Consider the following 20275-nt stretch of genomic DNA (forward strand, 5'->3'; position numbering starts at 1 on the left):
ACTGTCCAATTTACAAGTTTGCACTTAAAACCAGTTTATGGTGAAAAGAAAAAATAAAGTACATTTGTATTTTGTAACACAGTTGAGCCATTTTCATTATTTAAGAGCAGATTGAATTGAATTGAATCGAATCGTGATTAATCGATTCAGGACGTTATGAATCGAAATCGAATCGATTTAGGAAATTGGCCATGATACCCAGCCCTAATATACACTGCCTGTCCAAAAAACCTCTCCACCTTGATTAAACTAAGCAAATATGTACGAGTCTCCTAATGGATAATTGCTTCATGGGTGATTGTAAAATGTATAAATTGTCACATTTATATAGTGCTTTTCTACGTTCAAGGCACTTAACGTGCTTTACATCACTCACTTATTCACACACTGGGGGTGAAGTAGGTCTTGTCCAAGGACACAACAGCAGTATCCACTTGAGGCACCTGTGGGTCAGTGGATCTGACCGCTGTACTTTATGTCGAAAGCAGGATTCAACCCATCGACCATTGGATCAGAAGACAAGCACTCTGAGCAACTGAGCTACAGCCACAAGACGTCTTTCAACCCAAAATATATGTTAAAAATGTGTTTGCTCGATGCCAATGATTGACCCTTCTCAGAGAAAACGTCTAAGAAGAAGCAGAAACTGATCTAGTACAGATCTGAACCCCAGTGAGAATGTTTGGGACGAGCTGGAGAAGGCTTTGTGCAGTGGTCACTCTCTCATCATCAAAAAATCTTCAAAAAAAAATGTGACACTGAAATTAAATTAATATTTTGACATAGAAGCTCAATGAAACAAAGCAATTACAAATGTGTGCTGTAATCAAAGCTAAAGATGGTCCAACAAAATATTGGAGCGTGGCATATGTGATGTTGCCTTAACCACTAGACCACCGAACAACAAACCCTCACTCAGATTTTTCACCATAACCAACAAACATGGTTCTCCTCCAATTATGCTCCTTATTGTACAAAACCTGGAGTCTCTGCAGGGTTATCACTCTGGAAACAGAGAATGAACCTGAAGGATTGATGGACAAAGGCACGACTTAAATGAAATACGTGCTTTCACAAACAAAGTCAGTAACAGCTAGGGGTGAGCCGATATGAGCAGATACTGATGTCCGTTATTTGGCTTGCTGTGATTGCCAATAACCAATATTTGCAGGTACCGATATTTAGATTTTAAGACCATTGCAAAACTGATATACAGTATATTCTTTGTATATAATGAATATAAAAGATTGATTAACTTTTACCAAACTATGTTTGTAAACAGTTACAGTACCTAAGATTTAATTTGCGTTTTATGTCACATCACTGAAAATAAGAAACTGTTACGTAAGGCCAGTGATCCCTGGTGTTTTGAGCTGTAGCTCTGCAGTCATTTTGCAGCATTAGCTCCGCGTGTCGTTCACTTTAGCCTCTGCGTCTTTGCCCAGTCATCGCAGACTTTCTGTTTCATTCTCGCGGCCCTCTGTGCTCTTTCACTAAGACCAAACTCTGCTTCCCAGTCACACTTGAGAGTTTAAAATGCGTCGCTCTCTCCTCTATTGTGCTTTAGTGGCCATAGGTCCGTGCAGAACAAGCCGTGTGTGAAACAAGTGCCACATGTAGTTCTGTGCGCTCCGCATACCACAGATTTATGCATTCTTAATTCAATATGTAAAGTTAATGAATCATCGAGGCAATAAGATAATAATTGAAGGCTTTTTGTAATCGAATTACTCTATACATTTTTTCAGTCATATTAAAGATCCCATATCATGCTATTTTTCCCGTTTTGTAGTCTACCCTAAGGGTATATTTGATAATAAGGTACAGGTACAGAGTGCTTCCTGGAGGACGGGCTGAAACAGGGAAGGGATGACGTGTCCCTGTAGGTATGGCTGTAGGGATGGCGCGTCCCTGTAGCGCGTCCCGTCCCTGTAGGGAGGTCGCGTCCAGTCCCTGTAGGGAGGTCGCGTCCCGTCCCTGTAGGGAGGTCGCGTCCCGTCCCTGTAGGGAGGTCGCGTCCCGTCCCTGTAGGGAGGTCGCGTCCCGTCCCTGTAGGGAGGTCGCGTCCCGTCCCTGTAGGGAGGTCGCGTCCCGTCCCTGTAGGGAGGTCGCGTCCCGTCCCTGTAGGGAGGTCGCGTCCCGTCTCTGTAGGGAGGTCGCGTCCCGTCCCTGTAGGGAGGGCGCGTCCCTGTAGGGAGGGCGCGTCCATGTAGGGATGACGCTTCCCTGTAGGTATGGCTGTAGGTATGGCGGGTCCCTGTAGGGATGGCTGTAGGGATGGCTGTAGGGATGGCTGTAGGGATGGCTGTAGGGATGGCTGTAGGGATGGCTGTAGGGATGGCGCATCCCTGTAGGTAGCCCCCACCCGTCTGTACATCCGAGGACGTTGTTCTATAGCTAAAGACTGCAGGAATCAATCAAAACAACATTTTGGGCACATATGGAGGTACCAATAGCACTGTAAGAAGGTTAAAGCTCTGAAAAGTCAATTTTGCATGATATGGGACCTTTAAACATATACCGTATTTTGCGCACGAAAAGGCGCACCGGATTATTAAGCGCACCATCAGCTATCTGTGTACCATGTGTACTGGTCCATAAATATGGCGACGATAAAGCGCAAAAGATAAACAAAACAGACGATAAGTCAGAGTCAGTTGAGCTTTATGAAACGCGTTCAACTCATTCAGATCAACATTGTTCAACATCAAAACACACTCTGCTATAGCTAACAGACACGTTAGCATATCCAAATCAATTCTTGTAAAATACAAACACAGAACACACTCTGCTACCGCTAAAAGACACGTTAGCGTATTCACAACAACTCCCAGCCTTGTTCAGTTGCAACACGTAAAATACAACACAATACACACACTTTTTCAGTTCATTCCTCGTCCTCAAATCCTTCAAATGCAGCTGTACATCCCGCATAGCTATGACCAGACGTCCTGATTTACCTGGGACAGCCCCGATTGTTTACGTCCTGTGTCCCGGTGCATTAGTCCTGGTTTCGCACAGACTTTGTCCCGTGTGTCCCGGTTTAATGTCTGCTGGGGCGCATAATGGTAAAAGCAGCCAAAACGCTGATAGTGCTCCGTGCTAAAATCTCTTTGGTCAGTGTGATGCCGCATCTCGGATCCACGCGGCAGTTCAGTGATGATTCCGGCCTTCCTGCCTCTGACCACAGTTGACTGATAATTTAGCCCGTAAGCGCATTTCTTGCGATAATATAACAGATCCAATGGTCTCTTGGAGCCATCTTGGGACAAGATTCTTGGGGTCCTTCATTTACCGGTAGGTGCGTTGTGCCTGACTGAAAATGTTGTTTACGTTTTGACAAAGTTTTGCGTGCGCCGCGTGTAGCAGAAGACTACTATTCCCAGAATGCTTTGCACACATGTTCTTCCGGTTCCGGAGTGCTGTAACCCTAGTCGCGCATCGCGTCTCATGTCTCAAATCTTCTTTATACACCACAAAATATCTTCGCGGTCAGTAAGCACAACCAGAAATAAACCATATATTATGCGCACTGGACTATTAAGCGCACAAACGGCTTTTGAGGACGTTAAAGACTTTTACATGCGCCTTATAGTGCGGAAAATACGGTAGTCATATTTTAAGGCTAATTGCTCTTAAATTTCCATTTTACTCCATTATCATTTCCTATTTAGTTTAAAAGGGGACCATGTACAATTAGAACATAAATGTTGCCATTTGATGCACAAACTTTCATCTGCAGTCCCCTGGCAGACCCACACACGTTGACAATGGGTTGAACACAGAAGGTATACTCCTATCATTACAACCTGTGACTTACAGCCCCACCTCGCATGAGACGCACGCATGTACTTTGTGAAGTTTAAAATGTAGGGACTTTATTTGGTGGATTATTTTATTAAGTGACAAAATTGCTTATATTTTAGTGACAGAGTGGTGCGCTATAGTGCGGAGTCATTAGAAGTAGAGGTTTAGCGATTCACCAATGTATTTGATGTATCGATATTTCCCCTTACAATCCACTACATTGATCTGAGCTCAGCTTGTTTACATCGATCCATGCCACATATCGATGTAAACTCAAAACTTCTTGAATGAAAAATATAAATTATATCTGGATACTGGATAAACATTAGTTATTTGCTGTTGGTACATCATCTTCAAGCCCGTCGCTGGGAAGTGATGGCCGACTGCAGCATGGAGAGCGCCAAGGAAAAGTGGAGATTTTAAGCAGAATAATGCTTTCATTAGTGCAAATGCGCGTCTGGGTTTACACGGAACATTAACAATTTTGTGAAGTGAAACACAACGGGAGTAATGCCATGGGGACTCAAACATCAACGAATAGCGACTGCACCGGAGCCAGCCACGGACACCACGGGCATGTTGTCAACGTCATCTCAAATCACGTGTTCAAAACATTAGGCCAAGGACCAGGACACAACACAGGACAGAAGTTGGTCCAAAGAAATTGGATCTCCCACGTTGGGGTTGGTGGACGAGTGCTCTAATCACCAAGCTACACCAAGCTAAAAATGTATTATAGTAACTCAAAACAAATATGCAAACATACCAGGCTGGCGTCCGCTCACTGCTGATTCTCATGTGTTTTCCGCATATACGCAGCGATGCACAGCACCTGCTTATACTTTTACTATACCTATATGGGTGGAGGAGGAGGATTAAAGCAGATTTTCATTTTAATTTTGGCTGTACATTGCATGGACTCTGTTTGGCTGCGATTATTATCACGATTATGGTGAGGGAAAATATCGCGATTTTACAATTAATCCAGATTAATCATGATTATAGGCCAAAAGAAAAGTTGATACTGTATTTTTTGTTAGAGGAAAAAGTGTTACTTATAACAATTAAACTGCCTCCCATTTAATACGAAAATAGATTAAATATAATAAATTATTGGCCCCTCATTGTAGCCCTTTTAAAGGATTGTATCAGTTATTAGTGAGATGAGCTCCATGGTAACGCTCAGGGGCAGGGCTTGAGACTTTGAGAAAGTCACTTTCCTTTGGCTCTTGTCAACAATAAATAGATTTGTGGAAAATAAAAGGGCGTTTACAGGTACGATTACGCTACACTACCTGTCACCTCTTCTCCTCTTCTCTTCTCTTCCTCTTCCACTCATGAAGCAGCTACATAAAAACAGCTGTGCGTGCTGACTGTAGCTTGCCTGTTGGTTCGCACTAATGTGGACCTCCGTGTGTAACGGACCGGTCGTTCAACGCGTTTATCCAGTCACATGTACGCCAGACAAATCATTTTAAACAGATCGGTCTTGTTGAAACGATGGGCTACGTCAGGTACACATATGCCTGCACATCAGGCTTTTAGATAGAGACCAGTCTTCCCGTATTTTGGACGGGGTATTTTTAAAATGTGGACGGGCATTTTCGAGTGCAGGGACGGCCATTTTATTAATAAAAAGGGAATATTATCATTAAATCGAGCCGGGAAGCATTTGACAATAGTCCGCCATTACAGTTTACTGTTTACAAGTGGAAAATGTGCATGCTGCGCGCTGATTGGTCGATGAAATTTGTGTGCTTGGCTCTGATCGGCTGCCGAGCCATAACCGGAGAATGCCAAAGCTACTCGTTTTTTTGCCTAGTCGGCCCCTGTACAGTGTTTTCAAATCCTATCTAAAAGCCTGGTGCACATGTATACCCTAGGTTCCAAAAAACCCACAAAAAACCTACCGTACCCATACATATTCACAGTTATTGAAAAAACTGTTATTCTTGACATCCCTAGTTCAAAGTCACTGTCGCTCAGTTCAAAACTGAACTCTTATCTTTCATAACTATTACAATAATATAGTAGGACTCTAGTAGGATTTTATCTATTCAATTGGCTGTACTTATGGACCTCTGGCCGATCTGAACAATACACCCAGAAGACTAAATTCTCCTCAGATACAATCAAGAAGCCCTCCCCTGCAGGCTTTTAACTTCTTTGTTCATAGTTCATGCTTTTACACACACAATCAAAGTGACCTTACACCTCCCTGTGATGTCTTGGTGAGCCTGTCGGAACCTCTTTTATGGCAACATCAAAATATTGGATGTTTACAGTGGAGAACTACTTTCCTACTCTTACTCTGACTATCCCATTTTTCCCCCTGATCAGCACTCCTGTTGAAATTACACTTCCGGTTGAGTGGGAACTCTGTTCACTTAAGTGGAGAAGGAGGGAAAAGTCTTGCCACTAAAATATGCTATCAAGTTGATTGATTTGTGTAAAATGTCCAACAATGTGACCAACAAGTCAACAATGCACCAATTCCCTGGACCTGAAAACAGCTTTTTAGTCCGTGTAGTACTTGTTTTCTCTGGATGTCAGCAGCCCTGTGTTCACTAATACAACGGGAGAAGGATTATCTTATATGGCGACGCCCAGACGGGCTTCTGGAATAAGGTGAAGGGCACCAGAAGAGTATGAGGGAGAACAACCATAAGTGAAGCAAATGTGATCACAACTGAACCCCACAGATCACAGCTGAACCCCACAGATCACATCTGAACCCCACAGATCACAGCTGAACCCCACAGATCACAGCTGAACCCCACAGATCACATCTGAACCCCACAGATCACAGCTGAACCCCACAGATCACATCTGAACCCCACAGATCACAGCTGAACCCCACAGATCACAGCTGAACCCCACAGATCACAGCTGAACCCCACAGATCACAGCTGAACCCCACAGATCACAGCTGAACACTTCTGAATATGGCTGCAGCTCTGAGTAATCTAATGATTATTTCCTTCAATTAATGAATTGTTTTTTCTTTGTACATTCCGTAAACCATTTGAAAGCATATTAAATCCTTGTGAAAAAGTATGTCCCAAAAACAGCATCATTTCACCAGTCCAAATTGTTCTGTTAGAATATATAAACGGACTAATTAACTTGTCACCAAACTGTTTTTAAACAGTTACTGTGAATTAATTTGCATTTATGTCGCATAACTTAAAATGTTTGTAAAACTTTATGTTGAGTAAGACCAGTGATACTGGACTGTGTCCAAATGTCCACACTATTCCCTACAGTGGGCACTAGTGTTCTTGCTGGGCTGAGGTTGAAGGATGGCGGTGGGACAAACCGTCCTAAGCGGCGCTCGCGAAAAGTACTACGCAGTGTTCTCGCTGAGGGCTTTTGGCATGGCGGCCCGCCATGCTGCCGCCGGCACCCGCCATGCTGAAAAGATACCGTCAGGTATTAAGATAATCGTGCGCGTGCCACGGACATTTTGGGGTGCTGCTGCGCTCGATTGCGAGTTTGGGTGCCGCGGGTGGCGCGGGCGAGGAGCGCCACTCTGTGGGCTCCAGTGGCTCCGAGCGGCCGCCGAGCAGCCAAGGGAGGCGCCGAGCAGCCGAGGGGGCACCGAGCACCGCGATATTGGCTTTCTATATCGAGGGCGCGAGCGGAAATTTTTTGGTGTCCCACCGTCATCCTCAAACCTCAGCCCAGTGAGAACACTGCTACGGCGCCGTGCCGTGCGAGCACCTACGTGCTGTGATCTTAATACCCCGCGGCAGCTTTTGGTCATAGCAGTGACCAGCCAAAGCGAGAACACTGCACTATTAAGGGCTCAGGCCATTAGTGGTGTCCGAATGTCCAGCAGGTCAAAAACTAAACTCAAAATTTCCCACAATGAACCTTGAAAAGTAATGTGCAGTAATGTCACTCATTGACCGGACACTAGATTGGTCCATATAGACCACATGTTTTCGAGAGTCGGGAAAAGCAGCAGTGACAGGTCTTTAACTGGACACATTGTGACTGTTCAAATGCACTGTTGACTCGAGAATGTGAACAAACACGCTCTAAAATAAACCATTACACTGTTGCTAGCGTTAGCCGCTTACCTTAACTTCAGACTGTGAGATAAATGACTTGTGATTATTTCTCTATAAATATGTACAGTACCGAATCCCTTTGTGATTGAGTGCCCTTTAAAGTCTGCTGAAGTGTGGACATTCAGACGCAGTTTTGAGCTGTAACTCTGCAGCATTAGCTCCGTGTGCCGTTCACTTTAGCCTTCGTGTCTTCGCCCCGTCATCGCAGATTTTCTATTTCATAATCGCGGTCCTCTGTGCTTTCACACAACAATAAGTTTAAATTACGCCCCTCTCTCCTCTGTTGTGCTTTAGTTGCGGCTCTGCGGAACAAGCTTGTGAAACAAAAGCACCACAAGTAGTTCCTTGCACTCCACAGCCACAGATTCATGTGAATTAAACAAATTATCGAGGCAATAAAATTATTATTGAATAACTCGATTAATCATTGCAGCCCTACTTCTCTAACATCACATAATCACAGTTGTACACCACTGAACAGTACTAAGCAGTATACTGGTGAATACCACTGAGCACCACAAACCATCATTGACCATCACATGAGCGCTAAAGAGCTTAGTAGAAACAGGAAGCCTGTCTAACAGCTGCTGGCCCTGATTGGCTGACACACAATGACATTGTGAGAAGAGTAAAGAGAAAAAGTGAGTGGTACAGACACGAGAGCACAGCTCTCACTCCGACTCACACCTTTGGCACTGCATGTTCATCATCCACCCAACGCTTGTTCAAATAATAAAATGATTCATGTTGATATAAATTTATATATTTTTTCTATTTATCTTAGAAAAAAGGTGGAGGTGGAGCTGGTGACAACATAGTCTTATAATGTTTCCTATATGAGCTACACAGTTTAATTAAATAAATAAGTAAAATGTATTGGTATAGCACCTTTCACAGACATAGATCACAAAAAGCTTCACAAGTTCAAAGTGGCATACAAATATTAAAATAATCTCCATACTATAGCAGCAGTTTAGGAGAAATGGGCAACTGAATAATAATAATAATTATAATAAATAGTAATTCTATACCTCATCTTTCTTTGGTGAAGGATGCAAAAAGCAATTATTTCAATATTTAATAGCCAATATGTTAATTTGCAACTTTGCAGACACAAAAGAGCAAATTGTAAAGCAGCGGTTCCCAAAGTGGGGGTTGAGAGTCCCAGGGACACTGAGCAGGGGGCTGTCAGATGATTTCAACATACAATATTAAAATTATCCTGTTTAATCTACTTTTAGATGCTGGTACATGTTGGGGAAATAAGGGCAAACAATAAATGCTAGGCCACTTTCTAAATACATTTCAAAAATATTACAAGTGCCACTTCCAAAATGGTGGAAAGGAAGGAACCCCTGTTACAGAGTGAAGCTTAGGCCCAGTTGGGACATGATAGACCACAGCTGGGACAGTGTGGTAAGCAGGACAGTGTGAGTGTGAGTGTGTACTAACTCTTGTTCTTCCGGAGAAGGCCAGAGGGCATCCAAGGGTCCGTTTGGACCATCCTGCAGGGGGGCACAGTCTTGTCTTCCACAGATGATGTGATCACCATGGAAACGCTTGGCAACTGACCAATCCAGTTGGGAAACACTAAAGTTCTGTGCTCAAAGCTTTGGGAGCGTTACGTAACCCTCATCACGCACTTGTTCCCAGAGTTCAAAAATGTACATCCAACTCAACTTATTTTGCGAAGGCACCATCTACTCTGGCTCGTAGCTTGTCATTACTGTGGTTTCTAAGGCAAACAACTGGTGTACAGGCAACTTGAGTCACTGAAGTAAAAATATAAAGGATGTAAACTCTAAAGCACACTACATAGATATAGATATCTTTCATACTACATAAATACGGGGGCTCTCTGTGGGTGCGGGGAACAAGTGAAGATTTGGTAAGACGTGTGCATCTTTTCTCACCCTTGATGCATTCTTTTCTGCTGAGGTTGTACGTCACCTCCAGCTTGCTGGTGCGTTTTCTAGGTAGTGTAAAGAGTTTTCTACAAATTGTATGAAAGCCGACTACTTTGTAGTCACATCGCCTTTACTTGTTTGTTTAGTCTTGAAATAGATACAGCAACCTTAAAGATTTCAAGTTCTTCAAATAGCTTATTTTGCTCTCCAAGACGTGATGTTGATCATGGTTTCCACAGCTGGAGCAGAAGTGGAGGTGATGGGGAGCCAGCCTCAGCCCGCATGCTGCCTTTAGGGCAGAGCCAGCAGTGATGGAAGGGACAGAGCAGAGGAAGTACATGGGAGATAGGGTTCCATCTGCCTGCCTTTACCCCATGCCTCTCACTAAAAATAGTTCCAATTACTGGCACTTTGTGGGGAACACTGCACGGCCCCAGTAGGCTAAAGCTGGGCTTGGACGTCAATGACTACATGAATTGATTCACGTTTAAGTAGAAACTCCAGTGTGTTTGTATTAATTTGTCTTCTTCCTCCAAACGTCTGGTATAAAAGCGCACCTCCACATGATTACAAAAGAGAATTTCCACACTGATGAGCTGTCAGCAAACTGTCCCGATGCACCGCGTCCACTTATACACAGGAGTTCCACACAATAATCCTTTAACTATATCCACTGTCGAGCTGCGCTGTGGCGTCCACGTTACTCTTCCACCTGTTTACAGACCACAACAAAACACCGCGGAAATCCACTGCTTTTGAGCCCAGGGAAAGAGAACTCCATCGCTGAAGACCGCCTCACTCCGGGCTACGCTCCACTTGGATCTGGCCGAGTACGACTTACTGTAAGTCCGCTTTGAAACTAGTCCCAGATCACAAAAAGAGCCCGGCCCAGCAGCGCTCCGAGTCCGAGCCTGGGAGAGGAAACACAAAACAATCCGCACTCGTTCCTGAGCTTGACTGGAGACGCCGGCTGTGTACGCGCTGACGTACCTCTTCCTCCGCTACTGTAGGTCTGAATCACCGCGTCTCCAGTTCAGAACATGATCCAAATATTTGCCTTTTCATTCGAGATCAAACTTTCTCCAGCGACGAAATTATGCTTTTCTCCCATTTCCTTTTTCGGACTTGAGTCTAAACAAAACCAGTGCCGCTCGCGCGCTCGGCTCCCCACCCATAGGACCGTACCATGTCCGTGTGCGGGGGGAACCACGCGTCAGCAGCCACCGCGCTGCGGGCACGCACACCACGCAGCGAGAGGAACATACACTTAATGCACTTTTAACGCTTACTAAAACATGAAGAGTATTATGGCTTCTCAAATGAATAATGATTTGACAAGTAAGGCACGAAGCAGTGTGTGATGGCCCCATCAGGCGCAGCTGTTGTCGCTCCTTGCAGAACTCTCTGCTCCTGTCCATTTATAGTAACAGCAGGATATATATACTGGGACTTTAGATGGAGACATACATATCCTATCCTATCCTATCCTATCCTATCCTATAATATATATATATATATTTTATGTGTGTATATATATATATATATATATATATATATATCATATATATGTGTGTGTGTATATATGTATATGTGTGTATAAATCATCACAGGAAGAAAGAAGCAGCAAAACTGTCAGTTTAGCAGCAACAATGCTCTTAATGACTGCTGGAACATTTGTTAAATTCAGAATGCAGCCAGTGGCATTATATATCGAGCTAACACAATGAATCAGTAGGTTTATGACGCAGCCACAGTTGGCATGAGTCTTCAGATCAGACACAAACTTGTGTTCGAGGAGAAAAGTGGCCGGATCCGTCAGCATGCTCTCCCTCTCTGTTGCTACCCAACGCCACGGCAGCCAACACGCCATTGGCCGCATAAAGCCCTACTCCGGGTCTGATTGGCTCACGAGTGGGTCGGTGGGCGGGGCCAGGAGCTTAGTTTCCCAGCGTCTCCTCCAACAGAGCGAGGCAGGAATGACGCGGAAATAGTTTGAAGATGTCAGGTAAAAAAAGGGTTGCAGGAGGCGGAGGGAGGCGGGTGGAGGCCGTGGGGGAGGCAGGCAGACAGGCTGGGGGTGGAGACACGCACATGCTCACAGCTCAGATGTGCCACTTCCCCTCACAAACCTTTCAAGGCTAAAAGTTGTTGCTGTTGCTATCCAAGCATAGCAGCTAAATCAGGCACAATACTGCCTGGGAACAGCTAAACGCGTCAAAAGTGCACTCCTCTGACAGTTCCTTTAGTTAAAAGTAGTCGCCCCGTAATACAACACTGCACAGAATAGGGGTCAAGCACGTCCAAAATCTACTGCAACATATACATCAGCGAGCAAGTCTCCTTCAGGCTCAAACCAGCAGCAGCAGCAGCAGCAGCAGCCAACAACTGAGGGACAGGGATTACTTCAGTCTTGATAGAAGTCAAAAACAGAGCTAAAATAATGATTCATCAATTTAAATACATTTCTGACCATTTCTGACCACATGGGCCACTGCACACAACATCTATTTAACAGCCAATTACATTGACAGAAAGACATTTAGTGGGTATTCTGTTTCCGTGTGCTTTGAGCTGCTGTTGTTTGGGATGAGCACATGAGTGAATATTCATGTAAACATATCCATTGCACACTTGGTGACTAGCTCCTTGTAAAGCACATGGAGCTGTGCTAACAACCAGACAATGGAGATTACAAAGCCAGAGTGAGGAGGAAAGCAGACCCTGAGTCTCACGTGCCTTGCAGCAAAATTCCACCCGGCAACTACACGCCGCACCATAGTAACAGCTCTGCCATTGGTCCCCGGTGCGTTTTCAAATGACCAATGGGATAGCCGGTTGCGGATGATGCTTGTTGCTAGGTAAACATGATGCAGAAGAAAGATAGAGCAGAATTACCATGCTGCTACTGCAGGGTGCTGTCAGCAATCGAGCGGGGCTCTCTCCACTCCACGGCCCCTTCTCTGTCTCAGCACTTGGCGGTGCCAGAGAGATAAAAACAACCAGGCATCGCCATACGATAAGCCGAGAGGAAAGGCAGAGGTGCACACGGAGGCCAGGCTACTGGAGCTTGCTGGAATCAAACCTTTATACTTGCTCCTCAGACCAATTCAGTAAAAAGGAGTGTTGGGAAGAATACTTTGTTTTTAGTTTCAGAATACTGATAAGCTGCTTTGAAATGGCATATTCCGACACATGGTCCAATCAAAGTACTTTATTCTGAATCATTAGAATACGCTCAATTTCATATGCATTATATAATAGTGTAAAAACAAGTAATAGGGGATTAAAACCGTTGTGTTTATTTGCACCGTTTGTAGAAAAGAAAAAAACGCAACACGAGAGCTGTTTTCCTCACAAAAAATGTGCAGTTGAAGACTAAATTGCTTTATCAAATACCACAATGTATTGCTTTAGAGTAACTGTATTCTGATACAGTTACTATTTAATTTGGTTATATTCCAAATACAGTTACAATACATTTGTATTTTGAATACATGTTTTCGGTACATGGATTTAGTTACTTCCTAAAACGTTTAGTTAAAATTCATATTAAGGTCAACTAGACGAGCGTGTCACTGCGGCTATTGCTTCATATTGAACACACGCTAATGTTGTTTGCCTTATGGTTATAGTGGCAGTTGTCTCCAAATATCAAAATAAGTTATGGATCAAAATCTAATGTAAACTATTCCAAAATGACAAAACGATTCAATGATGACTTATGAGTCTCTCTATTCAGGGGGTTCCAAGATATACCGCAATCCAACCCAAATTTGAATGGTCACAATGATTAAATCCCAAAGGCTGCAATTGATGGAGTCCTTTGCAAACAATAAAAGCAGGAAGTGCTCTGTTAGCATGCTAATGTTTTACCGTGATGGTAAACTCTGGCCTCTGAAAGTGAAAAATGCTTATGAACAATTAGGATACTCCACAATTCTGGCATATTTACTGTACATTATATGTTTGTTAATTAATATGCACTGTCCCTTTTAAATAAATACATAAATTACATGATATATTTTCATTTTTGATATGGTAAAAATCAGGAACAGCACCTAATTAATGCTCCTGGATGTGTTAAAAATGTGCCCTTTGAACAGAATCCATTAATATATACATTGGAAATAAAATCGTATTTGTAAGAAAAAACAATTTAAAAAAAAGATTGGGCTAGATTGAGTCCAACAGCCCTAGTTGGACTCATAAGTTATTGGAATAATCGTTGACTTTTTCACTAGTTTGAGTAAACACAAACCGTAAGAGGTTTTCCTCCATCATGCATGACGTTCATTATTTGTAAGGGGGGAAATAATACACACAAATACATTAATAAAATGATAGCTAGGCAAGGCAGAGATGAGGAGAGGAGGGAGGGGAGAGAGGAGGAAGTGCACATGGAGAAGCAGAATTAGCAAATGAGCTGTAGCAACAATGCCTTTATTATTTATTTATTTGCGAGGTAGGAGGAATAATTATATCATTTGATACTATTTTCACTGTTTAAACTTTATTCCCTGTTAATAATTTTGCACATTTTTTTAAGGGGCATACTTCAAAAAGACAATATTCTGTTTGTCGTTGTCCTGTTGGCGAAATTTGGTCTTTTGTCTGCTGATACTGACCAGTGCAGAAACCACAAAACTACTAAATATACAATGATGACTTATGAGCCTCTCTATTCCATTCAGGGGGTTCTACTTCAGAGACGTGTATAACCGGGTGCCATGGACACCAGTGCGACCTGTAGCTGTTCTGTTGCTACCCGGACATGAGTTCTTCTCCGGTGCTCCTTCACCATAGGCAAGTAGGCAATATAAACAGTACAACTTATATTGTTTTCAAGACATGGCACGATGAAATAAAGATGGTGAAATATTATTATAGGACCCCAGGAAGCTTAGCTGGCCCCCTGGTACAGCTAATAGGAATCTTTAGAAATAAACCTAGATGCAGTGCACAGGAGCTTCCAGGGCGACACACATCCACACGCACACACCAGGATGTAGTTAAAGCTTTTTCACTTACATTACTGATATTTGGACTTGAACCGCCTGACAATCGTCAAATGAGTTACAATTAGGAAAGCAACTAATGACTAATTTAGTAGTCCACTTTTCAGAAATATTTTTTTTCAATTAGTTGATTATTTTTATTGTACATTGATACTTTTTCAAAATATTTTTAACACAATAAAGGTTGGAATATGTGACTCTAGGCTTCTAGATAAATCAAGTGTGTTACTGTTACTGTTACTGTGTTACAATAAATAATGCCACTGTCTTTTGGTCTTTACAGACTCATTCAAAACATATACGAAAAGACTCTTATAACAGAGAAACATCAGCTAAATATGATGACAATCCTTTTTATAGTCGACTAGTCGTGATTAGTCAATTAATCAATACATTACAATATTAGTAATATTGTAAAATGGGCAAGACTTATATAATACAATATTCATAAGCCTAATACAGCAACTCTGCAATAACAAAGCTTTTAACAATAGAGCTAAAATGTCTCTCTGTGTACGCAATTCCACTGTTCTGAACTTTGACCCAGGCTGCCTTGATTAGCTTTTGCTAATGATTAGAGATAAACCAATTTATCAGTTGGCTGATATATCGGGCCGGGCCGATACTTTTTCACATATATGCCTTAAACTCCAGCAGAAGCTATAAACCTGACTAAATGAGATTTGGTCACTTTTGTGCCGGATTAACTTCAGAAGAAAGCGCTGCACAAAATGTGACTCTAGTTCCCTTCTACGTTTGCAGTGGGACAGGGCTGTGGATGTTTAGAAATCATCACTATAGAAATATTTGTCTTTATTATTCAACTTTTCTTATGTAGAGCTCTTCCCTGTAGTAACATAACTGTGTTTATAGTCATTACATATCAAGTCATTTGGGTAGGATACAAATGGGCCCCATACATTGGTCTGAAGTATCAGCAGAGCTTATGGACCATCGGCTGCTCTAGATTAAAAACGGCAATATAAAAGCCATATCTGTCGATCTCTACTATTGATGCTAATGATGCTAGCGCCATCTGCCTGTCCCTCACATCAATCAGAATTTTTTTTATTTTTTTTTTAAATAGTCCTGAGTCGAGTTTGATTCTGTACAAATTCACCTGAAACTTTTATTAAAACAAAGTACAGTTTTCACTCAGCTAGGGATGAATACAGCTGCTAGTTTAGTAGATGAATTGTTAGTTGGGCTCTACAGACACTCAAAGCCTGCCACGTGCTAAGAAAAGAGGTTTTCTACAGACAGATCAAAACTACAAAGGAAATTAGTACATTTAATGTTTTGGATTAAAAACCCAGTGACCACCACCTCACCACTTCCAGAAGTAAATTTCTCATTCATTTTTCAAATAGGCTTTCTGAAAAGTTTTGAATGTGTTTTTAAATTATAAACAACTGTGTTAGGGACTTAAGTTACCACAGAGATGGTTAGCCTCTGCGAAGGGGTAATATACATCCAAACCCAGAGCAGACAACTACCGGTAGTACATTTTCCAATAGTGTTGTCTTGTAATGTATCGCGACCGACTTTCAAACAACAGGAATTCATGATAAATTGCTGAGTTAAACAATTATTAACCAGCTCATGTTGTATAAATCTGCTGAGCTAAACAGATTTCTTATTCAAAGCACAATTGTATTTGGATATTAAGTACCTTGTGGACATGACATTTTAATGCATTTTGTCATTCTACATAACATCAAAACATCAATTTAAAAACATTTAACACTGGTTTTATGTGTATCAGGACACATATTATATCAAGTTATGAGTACCGGGATATGTATCGTGAGGTACTAGTCAATACCCAGCCCTAAAAGTAGTTCAGTAGTTTATTATATTATACAAAATTTAGTTTTCTGAGCTTTTAACCATGTTCTAGCATTGTTCCCTCATCAAAAACATACTTAGAGTAGCATTTGGCTTCATTCATGCTAGTTTGATGAATCCTCCCCTGCCGACCGTCAAAAACACTCTGTTCTGAATCTCCTCGATAACTGATGTTTTCTCGATCTGTGACATAGCTCAGAGAATCTTCTTTGCGGTTAAGTGACTCATTTCGTGCATTTCTGCAGGTAAACACAAAAGACGTAGTTGTGAATGACCTATTAGTGCCCACTCTATTTGGATTGTGTAACAACTGCAAGTGCACATTAATGAACTACGCATTTCAGAGTAAAACTGAGTAATTGGAATCCAATCAAATGCACAATTGACAAAATACTGCATAATTTACCCAACAAACAAAATATTCAGAAGTTTGTCTAAACCGTATGTATGTAGCATAGAATTCTTGTTTTTGTTAGTCTTCTCCCTAGAGGTGGGCGATATTGACAAAAATGTATTTTGATACATCCCAATAATGAATAAAAACAGAAATGTGTTAGAACATGCCTCAAACATTTTATTTGAACTTAAAGGTGGTATGGACAATTTTTTTCAGCAAATTTTTTATCATATTTCCTCGTGGCGTGGATAAATCATTTGTCCTGCCACGTATCAATCATAAAACGCACCTATCGCTCACCTGCAGCCGCCTGCGGGTCGTGCCAACGTTTCCGCGTGCCTAAGCGCATGAATCTATCATAATATAGTTCCCTCAGTGTACGGGGCAAAATGAAGACGGAGAAAGACAGTTCGAGCTGACTCAGAAGTGGACAGAAATCTACGGGAGACGAGAGATGCGATGCGCTCCGTTGCGCTAATAAACAAACTCACGTGTGAGTTGTATCAGTCCGCACGGGGGAGTGCGCATGTGCACTTCCGCCTGCGTTCTCAAATCGCCGAAAAATCGTCCATACCGCCTTTAATTATCAGATTATCAGATAAATGTCTGTAAAATGTATTGCAAACATGTTAAAATATTACCGTTATACCCTTTTTAGAAAGTTTACAACATTTTATTTTTTGAACAGCTTTTTTAAGCATTTTGACATTTTTCCCCCCTATACAAAACATGTATTTCCTTTTTCTTTTTTTTTTATTAAAGGAGGTTTTTTGTTTTGTTTTTGCCCATAGGCTATATCAGACAGGACATCTGAGTGAAATGGGGATGGGAGGGGGAACAAGCAGGAAATTCAGCACAGCAGCCTTACCCACTCAACCACCGGGCAACACAAACTGTTAATTACAAAATAACATTCACAATATTATGTACATTTTGAACCACCTCTACTTGTTCCTTACTACTCTTCAAAGTTTGTTTAAGTGGACATTAAAATGTATTTTAAAACTGAATCCTACACAAATTTAAAAAAAAATCCAAAATTGTTCAGCCAGGTGGTCACTACGGCTCCCAATTCACAAAACTTAGTAGTTGACTTAAAATTGAGAAGCATTCTAGTACAGACCTGGGCAAACTACGGCCCGTGGGCTACTTACGGCCTGTTTGTCTTTATAATCCAGCCTGCCAAACATGCCAAGTAATTAAACAAAAAAATTTAAAAATTGCCCTTAGGCCAGACCAGGGCATTTGTGGCCCCATGGGCAAGATGTGGCCCTCGGCATGTTTTAATCTGGCCCCTAGAAAGATTTTAGTCTATATTTTTTAACTGTCTGTAACATCTGTCTGCACTTGTATCCTTAAAAAAGATGTAGAATCGTTTCAGCCTACCAGTCACACCTGTAGAATCGTTTCAGCCTACCACAGTCACACCTGTAGAATCGTTTCAGCCTACCACAGTCACACCTGTAGAATCGTTTCAGCCTACCACAGTCACACCTGTAGAATCGTTTCAGCCTACCACAGTCACACCTGTAGAATCGTTTCAGCCTACCACAGTCACACCTGTAGAATTGTTTCAGCCTACCACAGTCACACCTGTAGAATCGTTTCAGCCTACCAGTCACACCTGTAGAATCGTTTCAGCCTACCTATCACACCTGTATAGTTCTTTCAGCCAACCACAGTCACACCTGTAGAGTTCTTTCAGCCAACCACAGTCACACCTGTAGAGTTCTTTCAGCCAACCACAGTCACACCTGTAGAGTTCTTTCAGCCAACCACAGTCACACCTGTAGAGTTCTTTCAGCCAACCACAGTCACACCTGTAGAGTTCTTTCAGCCAACCACAGTCACACCTGTAGAGTTCTTTCAGCCAACCACAGTCACACCTGTAGAGTTCTTTCAGCCAACCACAGTCACACCTGTAGAGTTCTTTCAGCCAACCACAGTCACACCTGTAGAGTTCTTTCAGCCAACTACAGTCACACCTGTAGAGTTCTTTCAGCCAACCACAGTCACACCTGTAGAGTTCTTTCAGCCAACCACAGTCACACCTGTAGAGTTCTTTCAGCCACACCTGGAAATGGGTCCCCAGGCACAGCGACAACCCATACACTTAATTTCATAATAATTAGTTAAAAAGTGAATATGCCAACTGCATAAGCAAAGTTTACTTTCTCTAAAACTAAATAAGTTTTATGGAATGTAAGGGCCCCTCTGACCACTAATCCTGCTGTCCTCTCTGCCGGGAGCCTATGACCACCACTACAGCTGTTCATTCTGCTTAGCCCCTGTGGCCACTACACCCACTGTACACTCTACTGGGCCCATCTGACCACTATTACACCCACCATCCACTTGGCTGGGGCCCTGTGACCACCCTGTACACACTCAGCAAAGCAGAGTACTACAGTAAATAACGTTGTTTATTTTATAATTATTTTTGTAATAAATGTATGATTTATCTTTTTACAGAAGTGCAAACTTAATAATGGGCCTAATTCTACTTTATTTGAGGGCTAGAAAAAGAACTAACATGGAACAATGGAAAATTGTAGACTATAGTTCTAGCTTAATATTACACGTAGCATTTAATTTAAGCCTGCTACACATAAAAACACATTATTTATTCTGGTGTTAGAACGTTATTAGTGCCCACAGATGATGGGGAGAAGAGACTTTACTGAAGGGAAGCTCTGGTTTAGGATTAATTTTAGGTGCGTTTCAAAAGATTAGCTTTGGAGCCGATTGGGGTGATCTGTGGTGTTTCCACTGCAAATGGGCCATACTGGCCAATTTGAGAGGTCTGAAGGGGGCCATAGGGTGCTGGCCCCCCCTTAACTCCCTAAGAAATAAATAGTCGATTTTTCTTTCCAAAATTAGATTATTATTTTTTTCAACTTGTCTTCTAAGATGTTGCAAACGATAGAAAATTGTTAAAACATTTTTTTCCCCTATTCATGTTGTAGTGCAGTAAATAATACGTTCCTTTTGGAGAAGACGTGATCATGTCATCAACAGGCCCTTCTTCCTTTTTCAGCGAGTTCTCCCGAAATCTTGTCCCAGTCCGGGCTCGCTTTCCACACAAGAAACTGACGCTGACCTGATCTGGTGACAAATCCCTGTAGTTCCAGTGATAACTTTGTTAATAACTTGTTGAGCCGATAGACTTAGCAAAACAAAGATGTGCATATCAGACGTTTCCTGTTTGCTGTACAGCGCTCTCAT

At 42.2% G+C, this 20275-nt stretch overlaps 1 protein-coding gene across 6 annotated transcripts in view; it reads right to left on the reverse strand.

Annotated features, from left to right (window-relative positions):
* The window catches only part of dyrk1b (dual-specificity tyrosine-(Y)-phosphorylation regulated kinase 1B), a 50270-nt gene that overhangs the window by 26895 nt on the left and 3100 nt on the right, over positions 1-20275 (reverse strand). For 4 of the 6 annotated variants that reach the window (XM_072461363.1, XM_072461362.1, XM_072461364.1 and 1 more), the window contains exon 1: positions 9336-10767. The exons of 1 other annotated variant lie outside the window; for it this stretch is intronic. In XM_072461363.1, coding sequence (XP_072317464.1) covers positions 9336-9435 — 100 coding nt within the window. In that variant the 5' untranslated portion in view covers positions 9436-10767. One more of the 6 variants, XM_072461366.1, reaches the window with a different exon arrangement.

The sequence above is a fragment of the Eucyclogobius newberryi genome, unplaced genomic scaffold (genome assembly GCF_026437365.1).
Source record: "Eucyclogobius newberryi isolate DKJ021-1_F unplaced genomic scaffold, fEucNew1.0.hap1 SCAF_3, whole genome shotgun sequence".
In the NCBI taxonomy this organism is placed as follows: domain Eukaryota; kingdom Metazoa; phylum Chordata; class Actinopteri; order Gobiiformes; family Gobiidae; genus Eucyclogobius; species Eucyclogobius newberryi.